Source organism: Telopea speciosissima, chromosome 4 (assembly GCF_018873765.1).
Source record: "Telopea speciosissima isolate NSW1024214 ecotype Mountain lineage chromosome 4, Tspe_v1, whole genome shotgun sequence".
Classification (NCBI taxonomy): Eukaryota; Viridiplantae; Streptophyta; class Magnoliopsida; order Proteales; family Proteaceae; genus Telopea; species Telopea speciosissima.
Window position 1 is genome coordinate 8,531,543 of NC_057919.1, and position 23,438 is coordinate 8,554,980.

The 23,438-nt window shown below is 37.9% G+C and overlaps 2 protein-coding genes across 5 annotated transcripts; one reads left to right on the top strand and one right to left on the bottom strand.

The window, feature by feature from the left end:
• The first annotated feature begins 1,844 nt into the window (after positions 1-1,844).
• On the top strand, positions 1,845-15,229 carry LOC122660147. 4 transcript variants are annotated; one of them, XM_043855329.1, is made up of 16 exons: positions 1,845-2,040; positions 2,153-2,237; positions 2,405-2,515; positions 3,755-3,852; positions 3,942-4,025; positions 4,426-4,562; positions 4,786-4,858; positions 4,978-5,023; positions 5,141-5,250; positions 5,736-5,843; positions 5,918-5,977; positions 6,309-6,370; positions 11,721-12,033; positions 14,189-14,947; positions 15,017-15,054; positions 15,121-15,229. In XM_043855329.1, exons 1-16 carry the CDS (start codon positions 1,975-1,977, stop codon positions 15,122-15,124), a joined length of 2,154 nt encoding a protein of 717 aa, XP_043711264.1. In that variant the 5' UTR covers positions 1,845-1,974; the 3' UTR covers positions 15,125-15,229. The 4 variants fall into 4 exon arrangements, with proteins under 4 accessions (XP_043711264.1, XP_043711265.1, XP_043711263.1 ...); XM_043855330.1 differs by lacking the exon at positions 15,017-15,054 and having other exon boundaries at positions 14,189-14,762; positions 14,850-14,947; positions 15,083-15,229; XM_043855328.1 differs by lacking the exon at positions 15,017-15,054 and having other exon boundaries at positions 15,083-15,229.
• Positions 15,230-19,403: 4,174 nt separating this feature from the next.
• Positions 19,404-22,467, bottom strand: LOC122660537 (U-box domain-containing protein 15-like). The gene is made up of 4 exons (XM_043855896.1): positions 22,148-22,467; positions 21,933-22,049; positions 21,025-21,450; positions 19,404-20,603 (listed from the first exon to the last, which is right to left on the bottom strand). The coding sequence occupies exons 1-4, from the start codon at positions 22,379-22,381 to the stop codon at positions 19,554-19,556; spliced, it is 1,827 nt and encodes a 608-aa protein (XP_043711831.1). The 5' UTR covers positions 22,382-22,467; the 3' UTR covers positions 19,404-19,553.
• Between the last annotated feature and the right edge of the window lie 971 nt (positions 22,468-23,438).

Genomic DNA, 23,438 nt, shown 5'->3' on the forward strand with positions numbered 1-23,438 from the left:
ATATGTACGATTTTGTGACAATATGTCATTTTTTTTCCAGTAAATGTCTTTCTAAACATTTTTAATGGTAGCATGAAAGAACATTTATGGAAGCAAAATGACACATGTAGTCACGAAAATGTACGTGAAACCTTTATGTACAGTTAGCTGATTCGAGTTCCCAATTAAATCCATTACATAATTATATGACATTGCAAAGACATCATTAACTTTTCTTAAGGGCAAAAGATCACTACTTGCCTGTGCATGGGTCATTTTGAGAGCTCTTGCAAGATGTCAAAATGGATGAGATTTTTTATTTCATGTCAGGTGAAGCAATAATTTTGCGCTCTCGTATCTCTTGGTGTTGGTTTCGCGAAAACAAGAGTCCTCTTTTTCTTATACTCTAAATATCAAATGCCTTTAAAAATCAAATGCCTTTAAAATGCTTCGTGGTTGATTAATAGTTATTGAAGCACTTAAGCCCTTGAAGACATTTATCCAAAAATAATAATAATTAATAGGGAGAAGAATGCCAACTGCTCATGTGCTGTGACTTGTATCTGTGCTAGATACAGCCGGACACAAAATGATTGCTTCACCCCCATGAAAAGGCAGCAGTGTTTCTGTTATTTCGCACCAGGCTGTGTGTGTAGATACACGCCTTTGAGTGGCATTCCTTTTTCCTAATTAATAATCCCCCAAGATGAGCAAATGTGCAAAGGTATGGAAGAGAAGTGAAGAGAGTTAATAGCCGATGTCAGAAACGGAAGAGATGAAGTAAAAGTTGAAAGTTTAGAACTCGGGTTCTACCTTTAATGTTTAGTATGGTTAAAGTGCAATGTGGTTGGAGTTTGGCTTATATGGTTTGTACTTACGATTTTCAACCTAGAAAAGAAATCAAATCAAGCCGAATGAAATTTCAAATTTTAAAACCAAATCCAAATCATATCCTTTTTGGTTTGATCTTAAACAGCCAATTTTGATTACGGCCTTCGGTTTTGGTCATAAAGTAACACCTTTACTCCAATGTGCATGGTTTGAACGGTTGGTAAAGTATTGAAAACAAAGATAATTTTTTTTGGAGGTGGGGGAGTGTTTGTTGTCAGGCTGCGTGGCCCCTCCACCAGTGTAAGAGCCAATGAAGGGGCACACAAAGGCATCCAACAGGAGGGTCGGGGTGATCATTTCTCTTCTTGTGTGTGGGTGCCATGGTTTTAGTGCATTGTATTGGATTGGATATTTTGAACACTTTCAAATCCAATACAATACCAATACAATATCAACATAGATCGGCCATATCGTGTAAGTTAAATTTTGATTTTCCGTTAAAAAGTTTTATTAACTATTTCAACCCTTACCTGTACCAATTTTGTCGGTACAATACTGATTAGGTATCGATTATATGCAAAATTATGCAATATTGATTATATTAAGCGATTTGATACAAATACCTCAAACCATGGTTGACACAGGTATCATTGTGATACTCATGTCCCAAGAACCGTCTTCATACAAGGACATGAGCCAACTCAAGATATAAGAGAACAATGGAAATTTTATCAATCAATCGTAATTAGGGATAGACCGCAGTCATTTATGGCTATTTATGGGTGTATTTTTCTTTTCTCTTTTTTCCATTTTTGCTCAATAAGCCAATGTGCTAAATAAATTTCATAAAGAAAAGACACTGTTAAAGATTCCAATCCAATGATTGCTGTAGTGGGGTCTATAAGGGCTGTTTGCGCTGCCACCAGCAATGTCTAATTCACGTCCGTCGTATAGAAGGCCTGTTTCTCGCCCTCTAACCGAGACTTCCTTGCTCGCGTTCGTTCGGCCGCTCTTACCCCTTTTGGCCCCTCAAAACTATATTTAGATTTTTATGTAAAAAGAAGGGAAAGGAAAAAAAGAGGGAAAAAACAGAACCCCCTCAAAAGAAAAAAAAAAATAAAATGGCGCCATGCGCAACGTTTCGGCCATGATGCTCAAGTTCTTATGGCAATCTCCGGCAGAAATAATCGATTCTTACCTCGCCTGCAAGCCGTCTTCTTAAATTTAAAGGTTTCGACCCGCTCTGGCAGCAATTTTCGTTGGGGCATTTCTTCAAGCACTTTTATGAACATTTGTTTAGCTTTAGTTTAGTTCAATTTTATCTGATATTTGTACTTCTCAGAGACGGAATTGTACTTTGTCGGGGGAAGGAAAGGAGAAATCTCAGTCTCATGGACGGTTCGCTTCTGTTGCCCGAGCCAACGAAAGTAAATTTTGAAGCCATAATTTGAGTTTCTTAATTTTTTTTAAGCGGCACACAAGAAATGCCGTTCCCGGGCTAAGGGCGTAGAGATTATTCGTTCTAAAAATTGCTGGAGATAAAATGTTTACCTGTTTTATTTTCCTATCTCATTTATTATTTGTAATAATTTAGGTCTCTTTGATAATTCAACATGGAGAGCATTCGATTCCAGGAGTTTCGGGATATCCAGGCCCATGATTCCATCATCTACATGGACAGTTCTGAAAATTCTTCAACGCAAAGGTAGTTTTTTGTCTCACTCTGTTTTACTGTAATCGTTGCATTTTGTTAGTAGTGATTTTTCTTTCTTCTTCTTTCTGAAGATGCGTGCTCTGTGTTCCTTATCAATAGAAGAGAAGTATTTTAGATTTCCAGGTCTACAAGAGTATGATACACTAGTATAATCACAAAGTACTCTTTCCATGCAGAGAATCATTTTTAGTTATTATGACACTCAGAAATTTCAGGGGCTCGTTTTCACTCGAATTCAGAATGTTGCTCCTGTGATTGATTGAAATCACTGATCCTAATGAATCAGTCTTTGTCTTATGGTAAAATAATAACCTATAGATTATTGGAAATAAGAATCCCCATCAGTGAAAGTCCACCCTCCTATTTCTTGGAGCCTTGAAGCCAAACAAACCTGAGAAAATCAAATCTAGGGGTTTCCATTTGTAAAAGAGTGTCATTTCTATCTCTTAGTCCATTTTCTGTCTCTAATTCCAATATTCATCTTTATCCTTGTTGAAGACTTGAGTGGTTGTACCAGTGTATTACCTGAATATTTCCTAGCAATTATCTAATGGATGATGTGGTTCATGAGGACAATCTACCCTGGAAGAGCTAAAATTTCCTCTAAAGATCTAATGTTGTTTTCCTTCTTCCAAAGGGTGCATAGAGTTCAGAAAGAATACCCAGTAGGATAGTATTTATGGTGACTACTTGATTGTCTGTAAAACTTTCTTTCAACAAAACTTCTTTCATTAGGAGCTTGCCATGTACATCAAACATAGTGGGGAAACTTGGTTTAGCTTATGAATAATAGATCCGGAGTTACTCTTCGACAGGGGTTGTGTTACTGGCTTACTGCTCTGCAAATCATAATCAAAATGGTTGTAGAATTTCCTAATATAAAACATGATACCAAGTATGTTTGTCGGCTGCTGCCTCAAATTTTGAAAAATTGGAGCACCTTATGCTGTAGGACATGTATTCTATTCACAAAGTTTTATAAGTTTAATAGACATCACTAAAAAGATTAGACCTCTGTTTCCAATGCTATATTTGATGTGATTTATCACATTTGTTTTGTCATTGATAAAATGATAAGATGGATGGATATTACTTTAATATCTGGGATTGGTAAGTTATTATTATAGGTGAAACCTATGTTTCTTGATTCCATTGCATACAAATGCTGGCATTGCTTGTGCTTCTGTTTTGGAGCTATGGATTAGTGCGTTACTAGTTCATGACATGCAGGTTTTGAAGCCTATCTAGTGGGTGGATGTGTGAGGGACTTGGTCCTAAGAAGAACACCAAAAGATTTTGATGTGATTACCACGGCTAAACTTAAACAGGTTCTGATGTACTGTTATGTTTCTGTTTTTGAGTTGTTTCTTTCTGTGGTTCAAGTACTTCATACTGTTGTATGTTGTTCCTTTTTCAGATAAAGAAGCAATTTAATCGTGCCTGGATCGTTGGAAGGAGATTTCCTATATGCTTGGTGAATATTCACGGTTCTGTGATTGAGGTTTGTGATCTCAACTTTCGGGCGAAAACAGGGTGGTTCTGGGGTGTTTTTTGGTAAGGTTTCACCAGTGCAAACATGACCCTCTTAAAACACTGCTCAAACATAACCTTTCCCATCCATGAAGCATGACTTGGCCTCACCAGTTTTACAAGGTTACCGGGGCAGGGGCTCAGGGTTCTTCCCAAAACATACCTGACCATAGCATAGCAAGGGTCAACACCATACCCTAACTATTAGGGATGTGTGTAGGCCTGGTGTATCCCATACATTGCCATCCCTATTTTAATTTATTGGTTTTGTTCATTTACTAATAAGCTCCCGTGGGATTTTTCCATTATTGCTTTCAATAGTTAATCTTGATTCATTTTCTTATTTGACAGTATGATCTTCCCTGTTCCAGGTATCTAGTTTTGAAACAGTGGCTGAGCGTGCCAAAGAGGAGGAAATGATTTTTCTCCCTCAAATGTTTACCAATTGTGATAAAAAAGATTATGTTCGTTGGAGGGACTGCCTGCATCGGGACTTCACTATTAATAGGTATCTTATGTCGTTCTGTTGGTTCTCCTCAATTACTGATATAGTTTAAGATCTTTCTGCAGGATCTGATTGTTTCCAGAAACTTTGCCACATCATGTAATGATTTTTTAGTTTCCTGATGATAAAGCTGTTAGGATATGTCTTGTTGTTGAGTCTGGAATTTATGAGATTTTAAGTGGTGCCTAACTCACCTGAGCTTCTTTCTATGATTTGATGGAAACAGTTTATTCTTTGACCCGTTTGTAAGTCAAATCTATGATTATGCTGATGGATTGAAGGATTTAAAAACCGGCAAGGTAACTTTTTTAAGTTTTTGTAAATAAAGTTATAATTTCACTTTTTAAGGTGCTTTATGTAATAGAAATATATACAATATTTTATGGATACTTATCTTGTTCATGTGATGCATACTCAGGTCCGAACTGTTATCCCAGCTCAACTGTCATTTAAGGAGGATTGCGGTTGGTCTTTCCATCTTCTGTTATGGTTTTATTTTGCATCTTGACACTTGGAGTTGCTAATAAAAATCAGTATTGAACAAATAAATAGAGCGTTAATATGGATAATGTGGCCGGCAGCTAGAATTTTGCGGGGAATAAGAATTGCGGCACGACTTGGTTTGTCGTTTTCTGAGGAGACTGCAGAGGCAATACAAAATCTTGGTTCATCCATTTTGAGTTTGGACAAGGTACACTCTTTTACACTCTTTTAAGGCTTGTTTGGGCATTTTGGATAAGATCAACTCACTGAGCCGTATGCCTACTACTCGGTGTTGACTGTGGGATCCCTATTGTCTTTCCATGTTCTCTTACAGCCATTTGAGTAATTTTATTATAGGAATGAGAAGAGTGGAAGAGGATCCTATTTAGTTGAATTGCACGGGATTATAGCATGAAAAACTTGTAAGGTCTTTGCTTTATAAACTTCTACTTAATTGAATGGAAGTAGGTTTATGGTCTAGGAAACTTGGAAGGTCTTCGCCTGTGGAACTTAGGTGCAAAGTGCAATTATGGATTAATGAAGACCTCTTTTATGATGCTGCCAATGAAGCAGACCCTGATCTGGGTCCAATTTGATTTCAAGCTGATTTAGCTGCATTTGGCTGTTATTGTAAATTATTTTTGCCACTAATTATAGTTTAGAGTTAACGAAATATTGTCCTTGATTCTTCAGCAAAGGTTAATGATGGAATTGAACTTTATGCTGTCATATGGAGCTGCTGAGTCTTCTTTCATTTTGCTTTGGAGGTTCAAACTTCTTGGTATTCTGCTTCCTGTTCATGTAAGTCACTGTTCAGTTAGTACTTTATAGTTACCATTTAACTTACTAATTTTTATTGTTATATGTTGGTCCAGGCGGCATATCTAGCTCAACAAGCTGATAATCAATCTGCTCAAAATTCAGTCATGCTTATGGTAAGTGTAGAAATATTAGATAGCATTGCTAAACTGTATTCTGTGTGTGAGGGGGGTGGGTGGAGGAGATGCATTTTCTCCGGCGGTGCATAGGATATAATACAAATGCTTGAGAAGTCCCTCATATAACTTATGCTCACAAAACAACTTTTGCTTCTTTGGATGCCCCTGATTTGTTGAAGCATCTTCTCTTTGTGATATGATTCTGTTTTCCCAAGTTTCCTCTAGATTGAGTAACACTGAGTTTTAATTGATCTAGTAACTACTTCCTCCAGTTGTTAAGCAGGTTCCTTAGTCATTCTCTGTGATTATGTTTGGCTCTGTTTTGCAGAAATTGTTTTTCAATGTGGATAAATTATTGGCCTGTGATCGTCCTTCTGATTGCAGTCTGTGGTAAGCTATTGATGCCTCTAACTGTTTTTTTCATGTCTTTCTTTGTTCTCTTTCTAGGTGAATTGTTATCAACAATGACTAACACTGTGTCACTGTCTATTTCTTCCCTTCCGAGTAGTAAGACTTGTTTCATCTGTACTGTCTCCAAACTTTCTTAATTGTTTTGTGGAGAGAATTACTGCTTGAACACTCTTTAACTTCCTTGGTGGTTCAATAGGCCCATCAGCTCTGTAATGCCTCCAAATAGAAAGGTTTTTCATCTATAAAGGAGGAAAAAAGAGGTCTCTGGTGCTCTTACACTTTTGTACTCCAAATGGTTAATGTGCTTTCTTGTTTCTCTTAAACAAGGTTTGACATTTCTCACATTGGGCAGTTCAGACTTTGTGTTAGTTAATTGTAAAGGCTGACTAAGATTTAGATCACATTTATGGGATTTTTGGTTGTCTTCTCCATTATTTCTGTTATGCAGGGCCGTTCCAGAAATTAGGATTATTTTAATATCTATTGGGTATGGGCTTTTAATTCTTTGAGTTTTATTTGTGACGGTATGAATTATAAGGCTCAAAAGTGGGGGTTTAAGAGTTGGGGGGGGTGGTTTACAAAAATAAATATTTAATTAGTGGTTGGGCCCATTAGAGATTCCTTTAGGATTTATGTAATAGTCGTTGTTACTTGTTATAGGGATCTTGTGGGGCTTATTCTTTGGCTGTTATTTGTCTTAAGTAGTAGAGTCCTATTAGATTTAGTTTCTGTTTTATTAAGAGAAAAGTCCTAATAGCAATTTCTAAGTTAGTTTACTCCTTGGGAGAAGGTTACCATGTTGCCAGCATGGGAGAATCTCCTACACCACACCAATAACATGCGGCCCACATGGTTAAGAGGAGGACAGAGATAGTAATAAAAAAATCCATGTGAGAGGGTGTATGGTACTTCGGCTGCATGGGAAACTTTTCCCCTTATTTTAGAATACTAGATATTAGAAGGATTCTATTTGCTTATAGGAAAAAGATCCCCAAGACGCCAGTGTGGGGATTCCTTCCCACATTGTCTCACATTCTGACCAGTGGACCTTACACTGACACTCTTTCTTTTCCCACACCAAATGGGTCCCCTGTATACAAAACTGTAAACGCACCTATTGGTGTGACATCCGAACATCCGACACTTGCATCGTGGAAAGCCTCTGCCCTTTTTTTTTATTATTATTTTTGGATCTTTGAATACATATAATCTAATGTAGGGATAGGTTGATGAAGACTATCCTACAGGAAGGATCAATATACTGACAAATAGGTCTAAACAGTAGTTCCAACAACACTAAAGAGGCTAAATCTCAGAATTAGTAAGTAGTAATGGAACACTTCTTGCACAGAATAAGAATCTAAGGGAAGAAAATGGCAACTGACAATCACAGCCAGATGCAGCCAGTGGATGGGGCTGTAATCAGTATCGAATGGAAGGAATATGAAGGGTAATATCTTACCAAAATATGGCCTGAGATTGCTGGCCAGATTATGATATACCAAGGTATGAAGTTTCTGACAGAGAACTCCAAAACCAGGGAGCTGCAGGGTGTATATAGCCTTCTAACACCAGCTATAGAACCAGCTTGCAGGTTTAATGAAAATAGAAACAAGGAATAAAACAGAAAAGAGAATAAGGGGAAGAAGTGGGAAAGGAGATAATGGCTATCTCAGCCTAGGGTATTTCACACAAACATCTCTCGCCTCACTGTCTCCCACAGTTCCATTGCGCAAAGCAAAAAATTTTCCATGCATCTAAATCGTTGAGAGGACTCAAGAGGTCCATTACATGTATAGTAGAAACGTTCCAAGTTCCAAAACTGAGAATAATAAAAAGAAGGAAACAATTTAGAAGTCTCTTACAAGGATAAACTGAGACTTTACCACCAAGTAACTTAACTTGCTTACTTAAAAACTAACTTTAGAAAGTAAATAAAAGACAAATTACATAGCTACTAATAACTGAAGGTTATTCATTTCTCTGGTTCCAACAAATACCCCAACCAAAGAAACCGGATATAGCGCATATTCTCCTAGGAGAACCGAAATAGTAAGTAGACAAAATAGAAACTAATTTCTACCAAAAGGGTCCCACTACCAAAAACCTTGAATAGGTTCTTGGAGATGTTTCAGTAGACCACCACTGAACAGAGAAGACACCTATTCAAAGCAGTTATGCACCGCTGAAAGTGAGGCAAGATAACCTGATGCAGGGCCATCGGCAGCCCCTGCCAAGCCCAGCCCAGGCCCAGTCAAGCACCCCAAGACAAAGAAAGTCTGCTGCCAGGATCAGATCTGGTGATGATGAATAAGGGCAGGAATGATGAAGGTTGGTGGTGTTGATGATGAAGATAGTCAGATAGATGCAGAACTGGAGTCCCACCAGTCTACCAGCCGTAGGAGTCCCACCTAGGCCGCCATCAAGGAGATCCACCTTGGATGTAAACGCTGAGATCCACAGCAAAGTCTCACAAGAGAGCATTTCTTTTTTTCTTTTTTTTTTTTCAATTCTGGAGGTTATGAGAACCCTCCCTACGTTTTGTATTTATAGAGAAAATGTGGTGGCTAAAGCCTCTAGATACATTTGAGAGTACAAAAGGACTTTTGAGCTTCCCCACACCTAGAAAATAAACTCAATAAAACATTAAATAAACTAACTACAACTTTCAAACTTCTAACTAGGAAATTAAAAGGCATCTAGGAACTTAAAACAATCTCATTAACTCTACCTAGGAATATGAAAAGACACTTAACTACCTAGATATGTGAAAAGACATAAAAATAGGAGACTAAATAAAAACTGGGCCACACATTGGCCATTACAAAAAGCTGCACTCAGGCTGGGTCTGGCCTGACCACGCAAGGCCTGGGCTTGGTCTGGTTCTCCTGGGCTGCAGGCTCAATCAGGGGGCCAAGGAGGCCTGGGCCTAAGATGGTACATCTTGAGGTGCTTGACTGGGCCTGGACTGGGCTTGGCAGGGGCTGCCGATGGCCCTGCATCATAACCGACACATTCTACAGCAAACAACCACAACCAGAGGTTCACAGGAAGAGATCCACAAAGGGTTCCTACAGTCCTGCACAGAAGGTCAAGCTTGAAATAAATGAGTACAATGGGAAACATGATCCAAAAATATTTTATGACTGGTTGGTAAGCTTGGATGATTACTTTGGCTTGTTCAAACTCTTTGAAACAAGGAAGATGAAGTTGGCTCAAATGAAATTGATTGGTGCAGCACGTGAATGGTGGAGAACTTATGAAAGAAAGCTTGAGATTAGTGGCAAAGCACCCAATGTGGGAGGAGATGAAAGAAGAGCTGAAGCAAAAGTACCTACTAGAGCATATCCAACATAAGTTCTCCTTTCGACAAGATTACCGCCAAAAGGTAATAAAATGACATACCCAGTGCATGAGGCTCCCGCCACTGCGGAGTCTGGGGAGGGTCAAAATGTCAGCAGCCTTACCCCTGCTTTCGCAGAGAGGCTGTTTCTAGACTCGAACCCGTGATCACTTGGTCACGATGTAGCAACCTTTACCGCCAAAAGGTAATGTAGTACTGAATTTGAATGATCAAAACAGTAGCCAAACAGGATATTTTCACAGAAAATAAAATCTAGATTTAAGGAGAAGGCAAACTGTAGCAAATCAGGTCATTAAAAAGGTAATGAGACTGAAGTCGAGTTCACTAAAGGGAAGGGGGAAGACCTACTGAAACTCTGGGCCTAATCGGATGGTCAGATCAGCAGATAAGGGTGAGTTCTAGTTGTGATAGCTCTAGGGGTATTATCAATATATAAGAACAGTGGCAAGTAATCAATTATATACTTACTGATAGCATATCTGAAATAGCATGTCTAAAATAGGTAATGAACAAAATCAGGAGTCAATGCACAAATTAAAACATAACTTTCAGATGCAACATCAATGAGTCTGGTCAGAAAATAGTTCTAGATTCAACACAGGGCAGAACAGGAATAACTTTAATAATTTGAAATTAGCAGGTCAGAATATGCTGAAAGTCAAATCGAATTCATGTATGAGGGTATGGAACATTATGTCAAAAGTTGAAAAGATTCAGAACGGTTGGGTGGTTGATTTGCTTAATCTAAAAAAATGAACCTAACATATGAACTACTAGAAGATTAGGTTCTAGTTGCACAAAATTCAAGAACAACTTACTTGCTAATGGCTGAATATGAGATTAGGTAACAGTAAACAATAAACCAGCAGTAGCAATAGGGAAATAACTGTAAATAGATCCACCTGGGCTTCACACCGCAAGACGTCAGTTGGATCAAACACAAGACTTCTCTATGGAGAAGATGAGTTGCAGCAACAATCTTCAATTTCAGAATCATGGGTAAGGTGATGAACCCTCTCACGCAAGTTCCTTTATATAATAAATCCAAAACAGAAGTGGAGTTGGACTAGGACAAGCCCCTAGCCGATTCTATTAAAGAGGTCTAGCCACTTAGTCAATGTAGACAATTCCATTACTTGTGCTAGCCACTTGGCCAATATAGATTACTTTAATAAATGGTCTAGCCACTTAGTCAATATAGACTTGGGGACCTTCTAGATTGGCCACACATCGTATTTTGTATTCAACCATATGGCTCATTATTTGTATATTGATATTCTTGGTCAAAAATAGCCCTTGTCATGATTCATAATGCTTTTGGGTTGAAAAATTTCCCCAATTACTCAAGTAGAGGCTAACAAAACTACAAAACTACTACATGGCAGAAAGTTTACAATAGACAGAGTACGTATCTTCTATGTTTCTATCACTTGCCAATTTGTTTGTTTACAAACTCTATGGAGGCCAATACCATACTGTCATTGGCACAAAGTGAGAATGGCAGAAATTTAGATGTCTAACATGCATATAAACAGGTGAATATCAAAGTATAGATTAACAGCCATGATGGCATCTGAGGTGTATAGACTTAATTTATAAATGGTATCTTTTAGCGAAAGATATTATAATGTTATGACTTAATGAGTACACATCATATTCATTTTGTTATATTTTTTCTCATATCTTTGGACATGGAATATTTTTTTTGGATACATTGGGTTATTTGACTCAATATTAAAATTGATGTGTACAGCATGAACACTTTATTAGGAAAAATGGGTTAAAAGATCCAATTCTTCAGATCATTCCATCCTTACTGGCCTATTCATCATTAATATTTAGTGTGGATAATTATTTTATTGATTGATGTTGCATCCTTATTATTGGTTTTATGTTTCCTTTCCTAATCATTATCTTATTACTTGAGGTATGGCTGTGCATTTATTGTTTATGTTGATGGAACAGGATTGGATTGTTAGCGTTTCACCTGGCACTAGTAGACAAGCCTCAAGATGCTCTTGTAGTTTGGGCTTTTTGCTCTGTTTTGTACCACGGGAGCTGGAAAGAAGCAGTGAAGTGCGCAAGAGAAAATGCTTTAGAACACGTTCAGTTTAAACCTGAGATTTTACAGGATTGTATTACTAAATCAGATCAAACACTTGCAGAAGAAGTCAGTCATTTAGCATCACTAGTTCAATCTTCTGTGGATTCTTTGACTGATCCAGAGTGTCTTCTCAAATCAATGGCCAGATACCCTCTTTTCCCATGTTCTGGTTTGGTAAGTGCAAGTGCGTCAATTGGTTATTGTCATTCTTGTAAGGAACTCAATTTGCTGTACATTGGGATGTAGGTAGAGTAGACCTGTCTTAGTTTTATAGTTTCGAGTGCATGACTGATGAGAGTTTCAAGTGCCTGAGTGATGAATAGTAAATGTTTGCGTCCTGCATTCTGGTTGAATCAGGGGGTTTGAACTTCACTTTCATTATGCATAAGGCTGAAATCTGTAGGTTTGGGAATTGGTTAGAAACTGACTCAAGCCTACCAACAGGAATGCAAAGCTGCAACTTGACCTAGCATAACCCAAGAATCAAGCTAGGGTGCTGAACCCAACCTAAATGCAGTTGAACTTACTCAATCCTAACCAACAACCCAACTCTGGAAGGTTTAGGCTTGGGTTCAACTTCACATTTTGGGTGGAATAGAAGCAAGATGAAGAGTTATCTGGGAAGCAAACCGGTAGAAATTGAAGCAATATATATATATATATATTGTTTTTGGCCTATACTCCTATGTCAGTTTTTGTGTGTGTGTGTGTGGTTGGTATGTTTATACTCTGTATCTATGAATACACAAAGCTCTGCAGACGGAATACCCACCGTCCGTGTCTCTCTCTCTCTCGCACACACACACTGAATTGCAGGAGCATCATCTAGATACATCCCATTACACAAGCATCCTGGAGGATCTATGGTCCAGTGGAATTGATCCAGCAGAACAGATCCAAGATCCCAATAGTGATTTTGGGTTTAAACACACCTGGGAGCATTTTACTAGTAGCATGGATAGGAAGCATTTATTTTTCTTCCCACTGTTCTGAGTCTTCTGACTGCAAGCCTTTGGTGTTAGGGGTATTCTGTCTTTTTATTCAAATTAGAGTAGGTTTAAGTGGGTGGGATTCTTTGTTTTAATTCCTAGTTGCAGAGAGGTTTAACAAAAAAAGAAAGGGCGTACCCAGTGCACAAGGCTCCCGCCACTGCGGGGTCTGGGGAGGATCATAATGTACACAGGTTTACCCCTGCTTTCGCAGAGGCTGTTTCCAGACTCGAACCCGTGACCACTTGGTCACAATTGAGCAACCTTTACCGTTGCACCAGGGCCCGCCCTCTTGCAGAGGGGTTTAACCAGAGGTATAAATGAATGAGTGTGTCTGGACATTTCTTCTTATTGCTTATTTTTCTTCTCTTCTTTATTGGTGGAGAGAAAATTTCTCCTTAAAAACTTCCAATGCTTTTGCCTTTAGTTATTAGCTACTGTTCTTTGTCTCTTACTTCTATGTCAGGTCTGATCTTGATTTCTGGGTGATCTAAAACCAAGGGCCCTATCCCAAACCAACCCCTTTACTGTGAGTTATATCATTAGTTTCAGATTTGGACCTTTTCTCCTACTGCCAGACCTGATTTCAGGTCCTTCCGGATCTGTATGTCTTCTCAACTTGATACTTGCCTTGTTAGGAGGGTTAAGAGTTGTGATTCAACATTCAAGCCCTAAAAGGAGGGTTAAGAGTTGTGATTCAATATTCAAGATTCAAGCCCTAAAATTCCGGTTTGATTGGATCAAAGTTGAGAGAGTTCTCTCAACCGTAAGGAGAAGTCCGTTCTCCGCTGGTTTCTGGCTTCGTATATGGTTGAGAAATCATGAGGTTGAAGACAACCCCCTTTCCCCCATGATTTCTTTTGTTTCATTGTTTTATTTCTTTAATTTCCTTTAATGCTCCTCACTCTCTCTCTTTTCCCTTTTGTCCTTTTTGAATTATTTCCAAGTCTACACCTAGTTAATAAACATAATCCCCACTTGTATTTTTTTCCTATTGAGTTACCTAATAGCCCTTTCAATTTTTTTTACAAGTTTGCTACTCCCCTTTGAGAACTGTTGGTAAATTACAGATTTGCCACTCCTTCCTTATAACTTGGGTATTTGGCATTTGGGTGGACCATAGCAAACCCAACAGGGTATTTTGACCCTGGGATCACATCATGAAGGGCTGTTTTTAATTCCAATTGCCTGAAAAACCAAGGCTCATAGTTGTAGGCTCACCCATCAGTCATCACACACACAACCACCTGCATTTTAGGATGATATTTGAGGGGGTATTCACCATTTGCTTATCAAGTATGCCCTTTAAGGTATATATTTATCATTTGGTGCTCCTACAGGTATTCATTTCCAAGAGGATGGGTGAGGTTGTTGCTGGAATTTTTGATGTCCTATTGAATGATGTTGAATCTTATAAGAATGAACGGGAGAACTTTGAGGTCCACTGCGAGATGCTCGGGAGGGGAGATTGGAATGAGATCAGATTTGTTCTAGGGAAAGTCATCATGGAAACAATGAGTAGTGGGATCACCCAAAAACATCAGCCAAGGGCCATTAATGATGAACATTGTATACTACTTACTAGCATTAAACAACAACAACAGTCTGTGGAAGAAAAATGGCTTTCAACACTTACTGGTCTAGAAGAGCAGTCGCCTGTGGCAAAGGAGAAAGAGCAACACTTTCTTTTGGTTGGTGAGAAGGGAGAATGCTGTCAGCGGGTTGTCAAAGAGACAGAAAATCATTCTCAAGAGGTGTCAAAGAAAAAGCGTATTATGAAGGCCATCAAGGAGGAGATATGCTCTCAGGACGCAGTCAAAGAGAAGGCAAAAAAACACCATCAGGAGGTCGTCAAGGAGAAAAATAAACGTAAATACATAGAGGCCGTCAAGGAGGAAAATATATATACTGTAGAGGTAGTCAAGAAGCAGCAGAAATACCATCAGGAGGCTTCCAAGAAGCAAAAACTTTGTCAAGAGGCAACTTGGAGGGAAGTACACCAACAAGAGGTGGTCAAGGCAAAGGCTGATCACCATCCAGAGTCGGCCAAGGATAAAAAGGAAAAAGACCAGTCACATTTATATGGCCTTGAAAAACAGGAAGTAGTTGAGAAAAAATCTCATCTTCCACTGTATAATCTGGATCAACAGCAGGAAATGGTCAAGCAGCAGGGGAAACAGTGTCAGCCTCTTTCTAGTCTGTTCAGGTGTCAACAGCAGGAGATGGTCAATCAGCAGGAGAAACAGTGTCGGCCTCTTTCTAGTTTGTTCAGGTGAGCAATGATCTTGTATGGATTTTGTTGTAAATTATTGTGCTCTCCTCTTAACATGAAATTAGGCATTTAAATTTTGCATCTTATTGATACATGAGCAAATTTATAGGTACCCCTCAGGTTAGATTGTGCACCCTACATGTAGGGCCATACCTTAGGGGTACGTCCTGGGATGTCTTCTGCCTGTTTAAATTGACCCAAGTAGACTAAGTACACCATACACGACCTGATCGGTGCAATCATCTGTGGCCATGTTCTTCTGGACGATGAGAATAAGATACAGTGATGGATTCATGGCTTTTGGCAGACATTTTGGCATCAAGGGCAGTTCTGGTGATAGTGTTCAATGCTAGTTTTGTTAATCCATTGGAAAATTTTTGGAATCTGCATGGTCCTAGGATATTTTTTTTGGATGTCAGCAGGAAAAAAAAAGAAGGGTGTATGTTTGTGTTTAGACTTTAGAGATGTTTTGAAGGCGCTTCATTCTATTACTGCATTTGCTTTTAGTGTGGTAAGAGTTTTGCTGGACTGATTCCTGTCACCTTGGTTGATGGATTTGTTAAGACATTAAAGCAGATAATAAGTCCACGTGAGCTGGTCTAGTGGTCGGACCTAATTTCCATCGCATGGTAGATCAGTTATGATCCAAATTTTGTGTACGAGTAGGCTCCCTGATATCATGATTTATATTTCAATTTGAATTTAATCAGAATTGGTCATGTGGTAGTATAAAGTTTTGAAGATTCATTACATATTTTATGGGTAAGAGATTGCTAACTGGTCGTGTAGCCCTTGCACCAGTGCGGTAGTCAATGAAAGTGTGCCTAAAGTCGACAAGTCGTTGGTTTGGATGCAAATTTATTTTTCACTGGGGGCTGAATGGTCTTTTCACACACAAAGGCATTAGTTTGTGTCTAGGTGCAAGAACCATGTTAAGCACGCAACCAGTTTAGCATTCTCTTTCCCTTTTTATTTATGAAAATAAACCAAATAGATTATAGATTTTTTTTTGGGGGTGAAATAGATTATAGATTAACTTAAAAAAGAAACTACACTATAGAATTAAGTATGTCCTTATCCAACCCAAAGTCCCAATTGCCAACCATGCACTAAGATTGCAAAAATAGAATTTCGTTTAAGACAGAAAAATTTTTTATTGTGAAAATTGACATATGGAAAGTTTAAACCATGGATTTAAGTCACAGTATCTGTAATATGTCCTCTGTTTATAAGCGTTGGATTTGCCATGTCATCCTCACATTAGGTGATCAATTTCAGTTATTCAAGCTGAAATATGCAGAACAATTTCCACTTAAAAATAATAATTTGGGACAATCCCCCTCACCGTGAAATATTTCTTTGGCCAGTTTCAAAATTTTACCTACATTAACTCACCATGCAAATGAATAAATTGAAATTAACTATGTGATCTTAGTTGAATTTTTGCTCCAGCCCTTAGTTGAAGTATCAACCTTGAGTTGCAACTTCTGTGTGCAAAGTAACTAATAATAATTTTGGTGAAGAAGTTCTGTTTTGCAGTGCTTCTGCCTATGGCGAGTTGGATATGGTTGTAATTTTTTAGATAAGTGGATCTTTAAGGTCACATGTTCACATATCAAGTTTCAGTCTAAACGAAGTTCGCCAATTGTCAAAACAATAGATTGAAGAATAGGAGAGATCCAACAATGGTTAGAGTATCAATAGATGTATATGGATATATGCATGCTAATACATGAGAGTGTATCTGATTGAATTTGAGTCTGAAAAAATTGTGCCTTTCCTTCGCTTTCTTCGTCTGCCAATGAAGAACGGGATGAGTTCTGTTCGGTCTCAACCATGAACTGGCAAAGTAAACTCCAGATTTAATTGAGGAGACGCCAAGAGCAGGACGAGATCAGCCAAGAAACTTGCACAGATCTAAAGCAAATCTTCAGCTACAGACACAGATAGAGAATGGGAATTAAATAGAGTGCTCTTGGTTTCTTCCTATGAATGATGCGTATCGTCTCTCTCTTCGTAAACCTTCTTTTTCTTTTGTATTAATTTTCTGGTGTGGACTTTTGAAGTAGAACCGTAGAAGACTCTGTAGAGTCTCGAGAATCCAGATGCTTCTTGCGTTCCTTTTTCAGTAGGCTTTTGGTTTGAGCGCCTTTACGCTCCAACTCCAAGCCTCTTTTTTTTATTGTTACCGGTGAATGCTTGACCAAGCTTCCAAAGCCAAAACCAGACACAAGTCTTATCTTCGAAAGATCCCTTTCATGATTCACATACAGTAGCTCTAGCAGCTCTTTTTTGCTTCTATTAGAGTTTCATATGTTCTGATCCTTTCTTTTCTTTAGAATACTTGAATTAGGTGGGGACTCATGGATCCTATCTTCTTATTGAGTTGCAATGGAAAATTTCCTTCTTTTTGGTTCCCGAGCAATGGGCTCTATTCCTATTAATCTCCGTTTCGTTCTTGAATTAGGTGATGTTAATTTTCAATTTTTTGGTACTCATGAAGTGTTTGATGAAATGTTTCACTATTCTGAAAAAAAATAATGCATTTTAACCTAACATGTACCCAAACATTGTACGCATTCTCAGATGAGAATGAGAATGCATATTCTCATAATGGAAATGTATACCACACATAGTCGAGATTTAATGGGTGTCAATTTGTATACAAAATAGTTCACATCATTAAATAAAGAGAGATGAAAGAGTCTATGAGGGAGGCGTGTACACTGCGGTCACAAGCTCGCCTTTTTCTCAAATTTTTATCATTGAAATTAAAATCCAATACACATAAAAAGGTAGAAGATTGAAAACTCGTGGCCATTGCAAAAAAAGGGGAGGGGGGGAGATGAGTGGAGTCCTTTTTTAGGTGATGAGATTTAGAGAATCAGCCAGGGAAACTTAAGTGGCAAGTGATTTGAGTGTAGATGTTTTGTGGCACTAAGGATATGAAGGTGGTTACATGTTTAAATGTTGAGGTTGAACTGTTTCATTCTTTTGGCTCCATCCGGTTGCCAGGGAATTAAATGAAGAAAAAAAATGAAATCTAATCAAATCTTAAAAAGGAATTTTTGTAATTGTTACCTAACATTGATTGTGTAATTAATTTCAAAATATTTTAAATCTAAGCTATTCAATTTACTATACTTAGCAACTAAAGTATTAGATTTAAGAAGGCAAAAAAGATTCCATTTAAAAAATATGATTACCATATTTAGTAAGAGTATAAGGTAATGTTGCGGGGGGGGGGGGGGGATGGAAGATTTGGCATTGTCCCCTTCGATTGAAAACTCAAGTCTTATGGCCAACAATTTTGAGGTTTTACTCATTGTCCTTCAATTGTCCACGTTTATCAAATGGTTCCAAATAGATTTAATTTTTTCAAACAATTTTCTAAGTAATCATTTCCAAGTCAGATTGGTCTCTCTAGATTATTTTGAGAATAGGGGAATAGAACACTACCCAGTCGTGCGCTAGGCGCAGCAACCATACCTAGACACATAAACACCTTGGGGAGCCTAGAGTTTCTGCATTTACATGGGGCAAGGTGGCCATTTTCAGGCGTCCCAAAGCAGTTGTGTCTAGGTGTGGTAGCGCATGACCGGGTAGCGTTTTTTCTCCCAAAAAATACTATATGATGATGTGAACAACAGCATTCCCACCGAATTTTGGACTTTAAAGCTTTTCTGAATTGCAACATGGCAATTGTGCTGGATTGGCTGCAAGCCTTCTTGTTAGTACTAAAGAAAGGCCTAAGATGATTCATTGTTCTATTGTCAAGCTTAAGGCCTAATGTCTTTTCTAAGAATCAAATGAAGTTTTTATCCTTTCCCCCCTCTATGTATCATATTGTAACTTCTTGATAGTTTGATTGTTTGGCTCATAAGAAAACCAATGACATTTTCTTCCTTATTTTTTTTTTTCATGATTCTGATAAAGCAAAAAAGATATAAATTGGGATCTGGCACCCTGACTCTGACACATGGCATGCCAACTTGGATTTTCAACCATGGATAGAAGCAGTAAAAATAGCAACATATATCTGACCCCTTTTCCCAACCCGAATATGATTGACTTCACCATTGATAGTTACAGGTTGAAATATCAGTGATGATGCTTTGCCCACCATATATACCTGCTTTAAAGAAATTTTACAAGGATATAATATCATATAGTTATTGTATACACACTTGCTTTAAAGGTTTTTCACATCACACATCAATCAACTTCTGCTTAATAACATAAATTCCATAAACACATACATTAACATTGCTCTTAGTAAAGTCATTTAGAAGTAACATGCAAAGGAATCTGAATGTGTACTCCAATAAATATGCATGGTAAGTAGGCTCCAAAACAGAATTGTAGAAAAGCACTAGGGCTAATACTATTCAATCTGAGATGGAAACTACAACAAAACATGAAATCTATTACTTCTAAACTTGTTCACACTTACTGATGTGCTGCAAAAGGGAATTTGCTTTTCTTTGGGCTCTGCTAGTTCCACTCCTCGAGATTTCTGTCAAATGTTGATACACACCAAATTGAAGAGCAGTTAAAATGAAAGAGGTATTGTTCAACCCCAACTCAAGCAGAACTGATATAGCACACTCCTTATTCTTGGGGGTTCCATCTCTAGTGAGTTCAACAAGAGTTTCAATGAAAGGGAGTTGTCCAATAGCATTCTGACCTTCCGGATGTGATGCAAGAAGTAGCAAGATTGAGAGGGCTTCATCAACCATACCCAAGTTCTTATCATTGAGTAATTGAAGCAATGGTTTAACAATATCTGCCTTAATCGCTCTACCCTTATTTGCCTGGTTGAGAGATAAGTTAAAGAGTGCAGTAGCAGCATCCTTTTTACCTCTAATTGTGCCATTTTGTAAGAGATCTACTAAAGGTGGAATACCATTTGCATTTCCTATCGCCGTTTTATTTTCATCAAGTATTGATAAACTAAACAAGGCTGCTGCAGAGTTCTCTTTAGCTTCGATAGTTCCATTTTGCAACACTTCAATTATAGCTGGAATGGCTCCTTCTCTAGTTATCGATCTCTTATTTGCCACATCAATTGATAGGTTCAACAGAGCTGTTACAGTGTGCTCTTGTATTTTTGAATCTGGATAAGACAAAAGCCGAACTAGAGCAGGAATTCCTCCATTACTTGCAATTATAACTCTATTGTCGGGGTTCTCCTTAGACAGAAAACGAATCTTGGTCACAGCTGTTCTCTGGACTTCTAGTTGACTTGAAGAAAGATTTTGGACCAAAGAAGAGATTTCCTCTTTAAGTCCAACGGAGCTATCTAAGCCAACAGTTGCTTCTTTTTTCGGTAGTTCAACATTATTCTTGTCACACCAATGTCGAATAAGGTTGCGGAGAGCATAGTTAGGTGCAAGAACCAAATGAATCAAAATCTGTCCAGTTTTTGGGCAAGTTCGGTGGTTTGTATCCAGCCATTTTTGTATGCTTTCTCTTTCATAAGTCTGTATAAGAGGGAAAGAGAAAAACAACTGGTCAATAATACACATTATTTGAACCATTACAACTATGCCATTTCGCAATGTTAGACGTGGATATAACTTGTATAATTAGAGGTGAGAAGTTTAACAACACTTATCTAATGTCACACTATTAAAGTCCAATGAAGTCCTACAAATGCTTGATATATTTAAAAATTATAGCAGTGTTGGTAATTAATGAATAGATGAAATTCAAGGGGTTTTTGCTTGAAACATTTGTAGTTTTAAGGAAATATACTGGATTTTCACTCTAAAAACCTTTTCCATTCAAAAATTCACTTAAAAAAACAATAATTTTTGAGAATCTTCCATTTACATGGTATCTGGAAACAAAGGAAACCTTATAGCTGATAACAAAAACTCCATCAGGTGCAAAAATGTTTACCTGTCCAGTCGACACAATAACAGGATCTGTCATGAGCTCAAGCGTAATGGGGCAAAGGAATTCATGAGGGATTATCAAAGATGGAGACTTCTCAAGTGTTTTAGGCACAGAAGATTCATTTAACATGTTGTGCTCTTCAATCCCAGCAACTTGTTTGAATTTGCGTAGAATATCTAGGATCTGTTGACTACCTTCTGCATTTTGTCCAGCTCTGTCTTTGACTAGTTTCCTTATGGCTATGGTTTCTGCCTTCAAATCCACAACAGTATGCAATTCCAACTTGTGTGCTAGCCTTTCTAGTATGGCACTGTCTGCATTTCGATCTTCTTTCTTAGAGGACACAACTATCATGTCCATTGCTAGCTCCATATCTTGAGTATCTGTCCTTCTCTTTGCTCTTTTAAGCTGTGTACGCATTAACTCAACCTAAATCCATAACAAAAGAATAAATGTGTGTGTTTCTACCATGTATAAGGTACAAGTATCATTCAATTGAAATAAAGCAGCAATACTTGAAGGAAAATCTTCCTACCATGAATAAGAAGATGATAGCTCTAATTTAAAACCCTAACAGGAAAAAAAAATTTATACGCTAAGTTGAAGCTCTGGCTACTTCCCCAAGGATTTTCTTCATTCTGAGTTGGATTAAGACATGAGAAAATCCAATCCTCACCAAACCCATTTGTCAATTGTGTGAATTATAATAACAGATTAAGAGAGAGAGAGAGAGAGAATGAAGTATTTCACCTAATTAAAAGTGAATATTCCATAACAAATTAAATTAAAATTAAAACTTATCTCTAACCAAAATTTGAAAAAAAAATAAAATTCCATGCAGTCCATGATGAAATTTTGTTAAGAAAGACCTAAATCATTAAAAAAATAAAAGAGGGAGGTAGATAAATTACTTGTTCTCTCACTTCATCAGAGATACCTAGTTCATCATAAGGCACAGCCTCCAAAGCTTGAGTTATTTTTTCATAAGTGGCGCGGAATCTTCCCATGACGGACTCAGACTCAAATGCCTGAAACAGAGAAATTAACCACAAAACCTATATCAGCAAATAGAAATCTGGAGGTTAGGGCATTTAAATTTTCGAGAAATCTGACAATCAAATCTGACCAGGTAAATCTTGCTTCCATCATGACAAAACTTTAACAATTTCTTGGCGAAAAGTAGTGCCTTCTTCAATTCACAAAGACATTCAATTACAGAATCTGTAACAGGTTCATCGACTTCGTAGATCTCTTCTAACAGAGGAACCAAAAGCCTCATACGCCTCACAAGATTGAAGCATTCCTTCTTCTGTGTTTTCCGGAAATCTGTGAACAAGCTTACATATTCAATCACATCCATCAATTCCTGAACCACATCGCTTTCCTCTATTACAGTTGACACATTCGAGATATTCCCTTTGTCTATGATTTCTCCACCTCCACCTCCTCCTCCTTCGACAACCTTTTGCTCCTCCATCTCCAACCCTAACTCCACCCCTCAAGAAAGAACTAATTTGTCATTCCTAAGGTGTTTTCTTCTTGATTAAGTTTTGAAAGGTGAAGAGGTTGAAGAGGACAAGAGCGAAGAACCATAGAAGAGAAAACCCCCTTATTTGAAAATCAGTTATAGGATAACGGTCACCACGCTGTTGGACAGATGCTATATTCTTGTTGGAAAGAGAGTATGGATCCAGTGTAACGCGTCTTCATGAACTTTACTCTTGGTCTGTCTGATACATTTATCAGACGGTAGAAACCGTGTAGTGGCCCCACTTTAGCTAAATTTGGACTGTGTTATCTGTTTATCTGTCTATGATAATAATAACTAAAGCAAAATAAAAGACCAAGTTTTCCTTCACCCAACAGCTAGAGAATCTCTTAATATATGAGTTCTTGTTGCTCGCCCCTAAAATAGTGTTAAGGATATTTCAGACTTCGTATAAAAGGGGGACAGAGGGATGATGATGTTCCAACCAAGGATTAAGTGTCAGTATCAATATCGTATCAGGCGATACATATATCAGAGCCCGATATCGATCTGAGACCTATGCATATCAGGTGTATCGATGTAAAAGGGGATCATATATTTTTTTTAAATTACACCCGATATGGACCGATTCCAATTGATTTGTATCGATATTGGCTAAAAGCGATATTAACACCGATACTGATACCTATTAACCTTTGGTCCCAATAGTTATATTCTCTTCATCCACATTGAAGAGAAACTTTCACAAAAAAAAATAATATGGAAAATGGCTCTCTGAGCCTAGGGTGTACATTCGCCTCCTCACGTGTATTATTATAGACTAATTTTTTAAGAGATAAAAACAATGTTAAGAGGTGTAATATACTTGCTTGCTCAGAGAACCCTCTCTCCAATAATATATATAAAGAAAAAGATTATCAAAGCCGCT

Excerpts from the sequence above, each read along its gene's own strand:
- LOC122660147 (XM_043855329.1), top strand. The coding sequence starts at position 1,975 with ATGGCAATCTCCGGCAGAAATAATCGATTCTTACCTCGCCTGCAAGCC. Across the intron at positions 3,853-3,941 it reads CCACGGCTAAACTTAAACAG|ATAAAGAAGCAATTTAATCG; the intron begins GTTCTGATGTAC and ends TTCCTTTTTCAG. Across the intron at positions 14,948-15,016 it reads TATATGGCCTTGAAAAACAG|CAGGGGAAACAGTGTCAGCC; the intron begins GAAGTAGTTGAG and ends ATGGTCAAGCAG.
- LOC122660537 (XM_043855896.1), bottom strand. The coding sequence starts at position 22,381 with ATGGATGTGATTGAATATGTAAGCTTGTTCACAGATTTCCGGAAAACA. Across the intron at positions 22,050-22,147 it reads ATGGAAGCAAGATTTACCTG|GCATTTGAGTCTGAGTCCGT; the intron begins GTCAGATTTGAT and ends TCTCTGTTTCAG. Across the intron at positions 21,451-21,932 it reads CTGATGAAGTGAGAGAACAA|GTTGAGTTAATGCGTACACA; the intron begins GTAATTTATCTA and ends TTATGGATTTAG.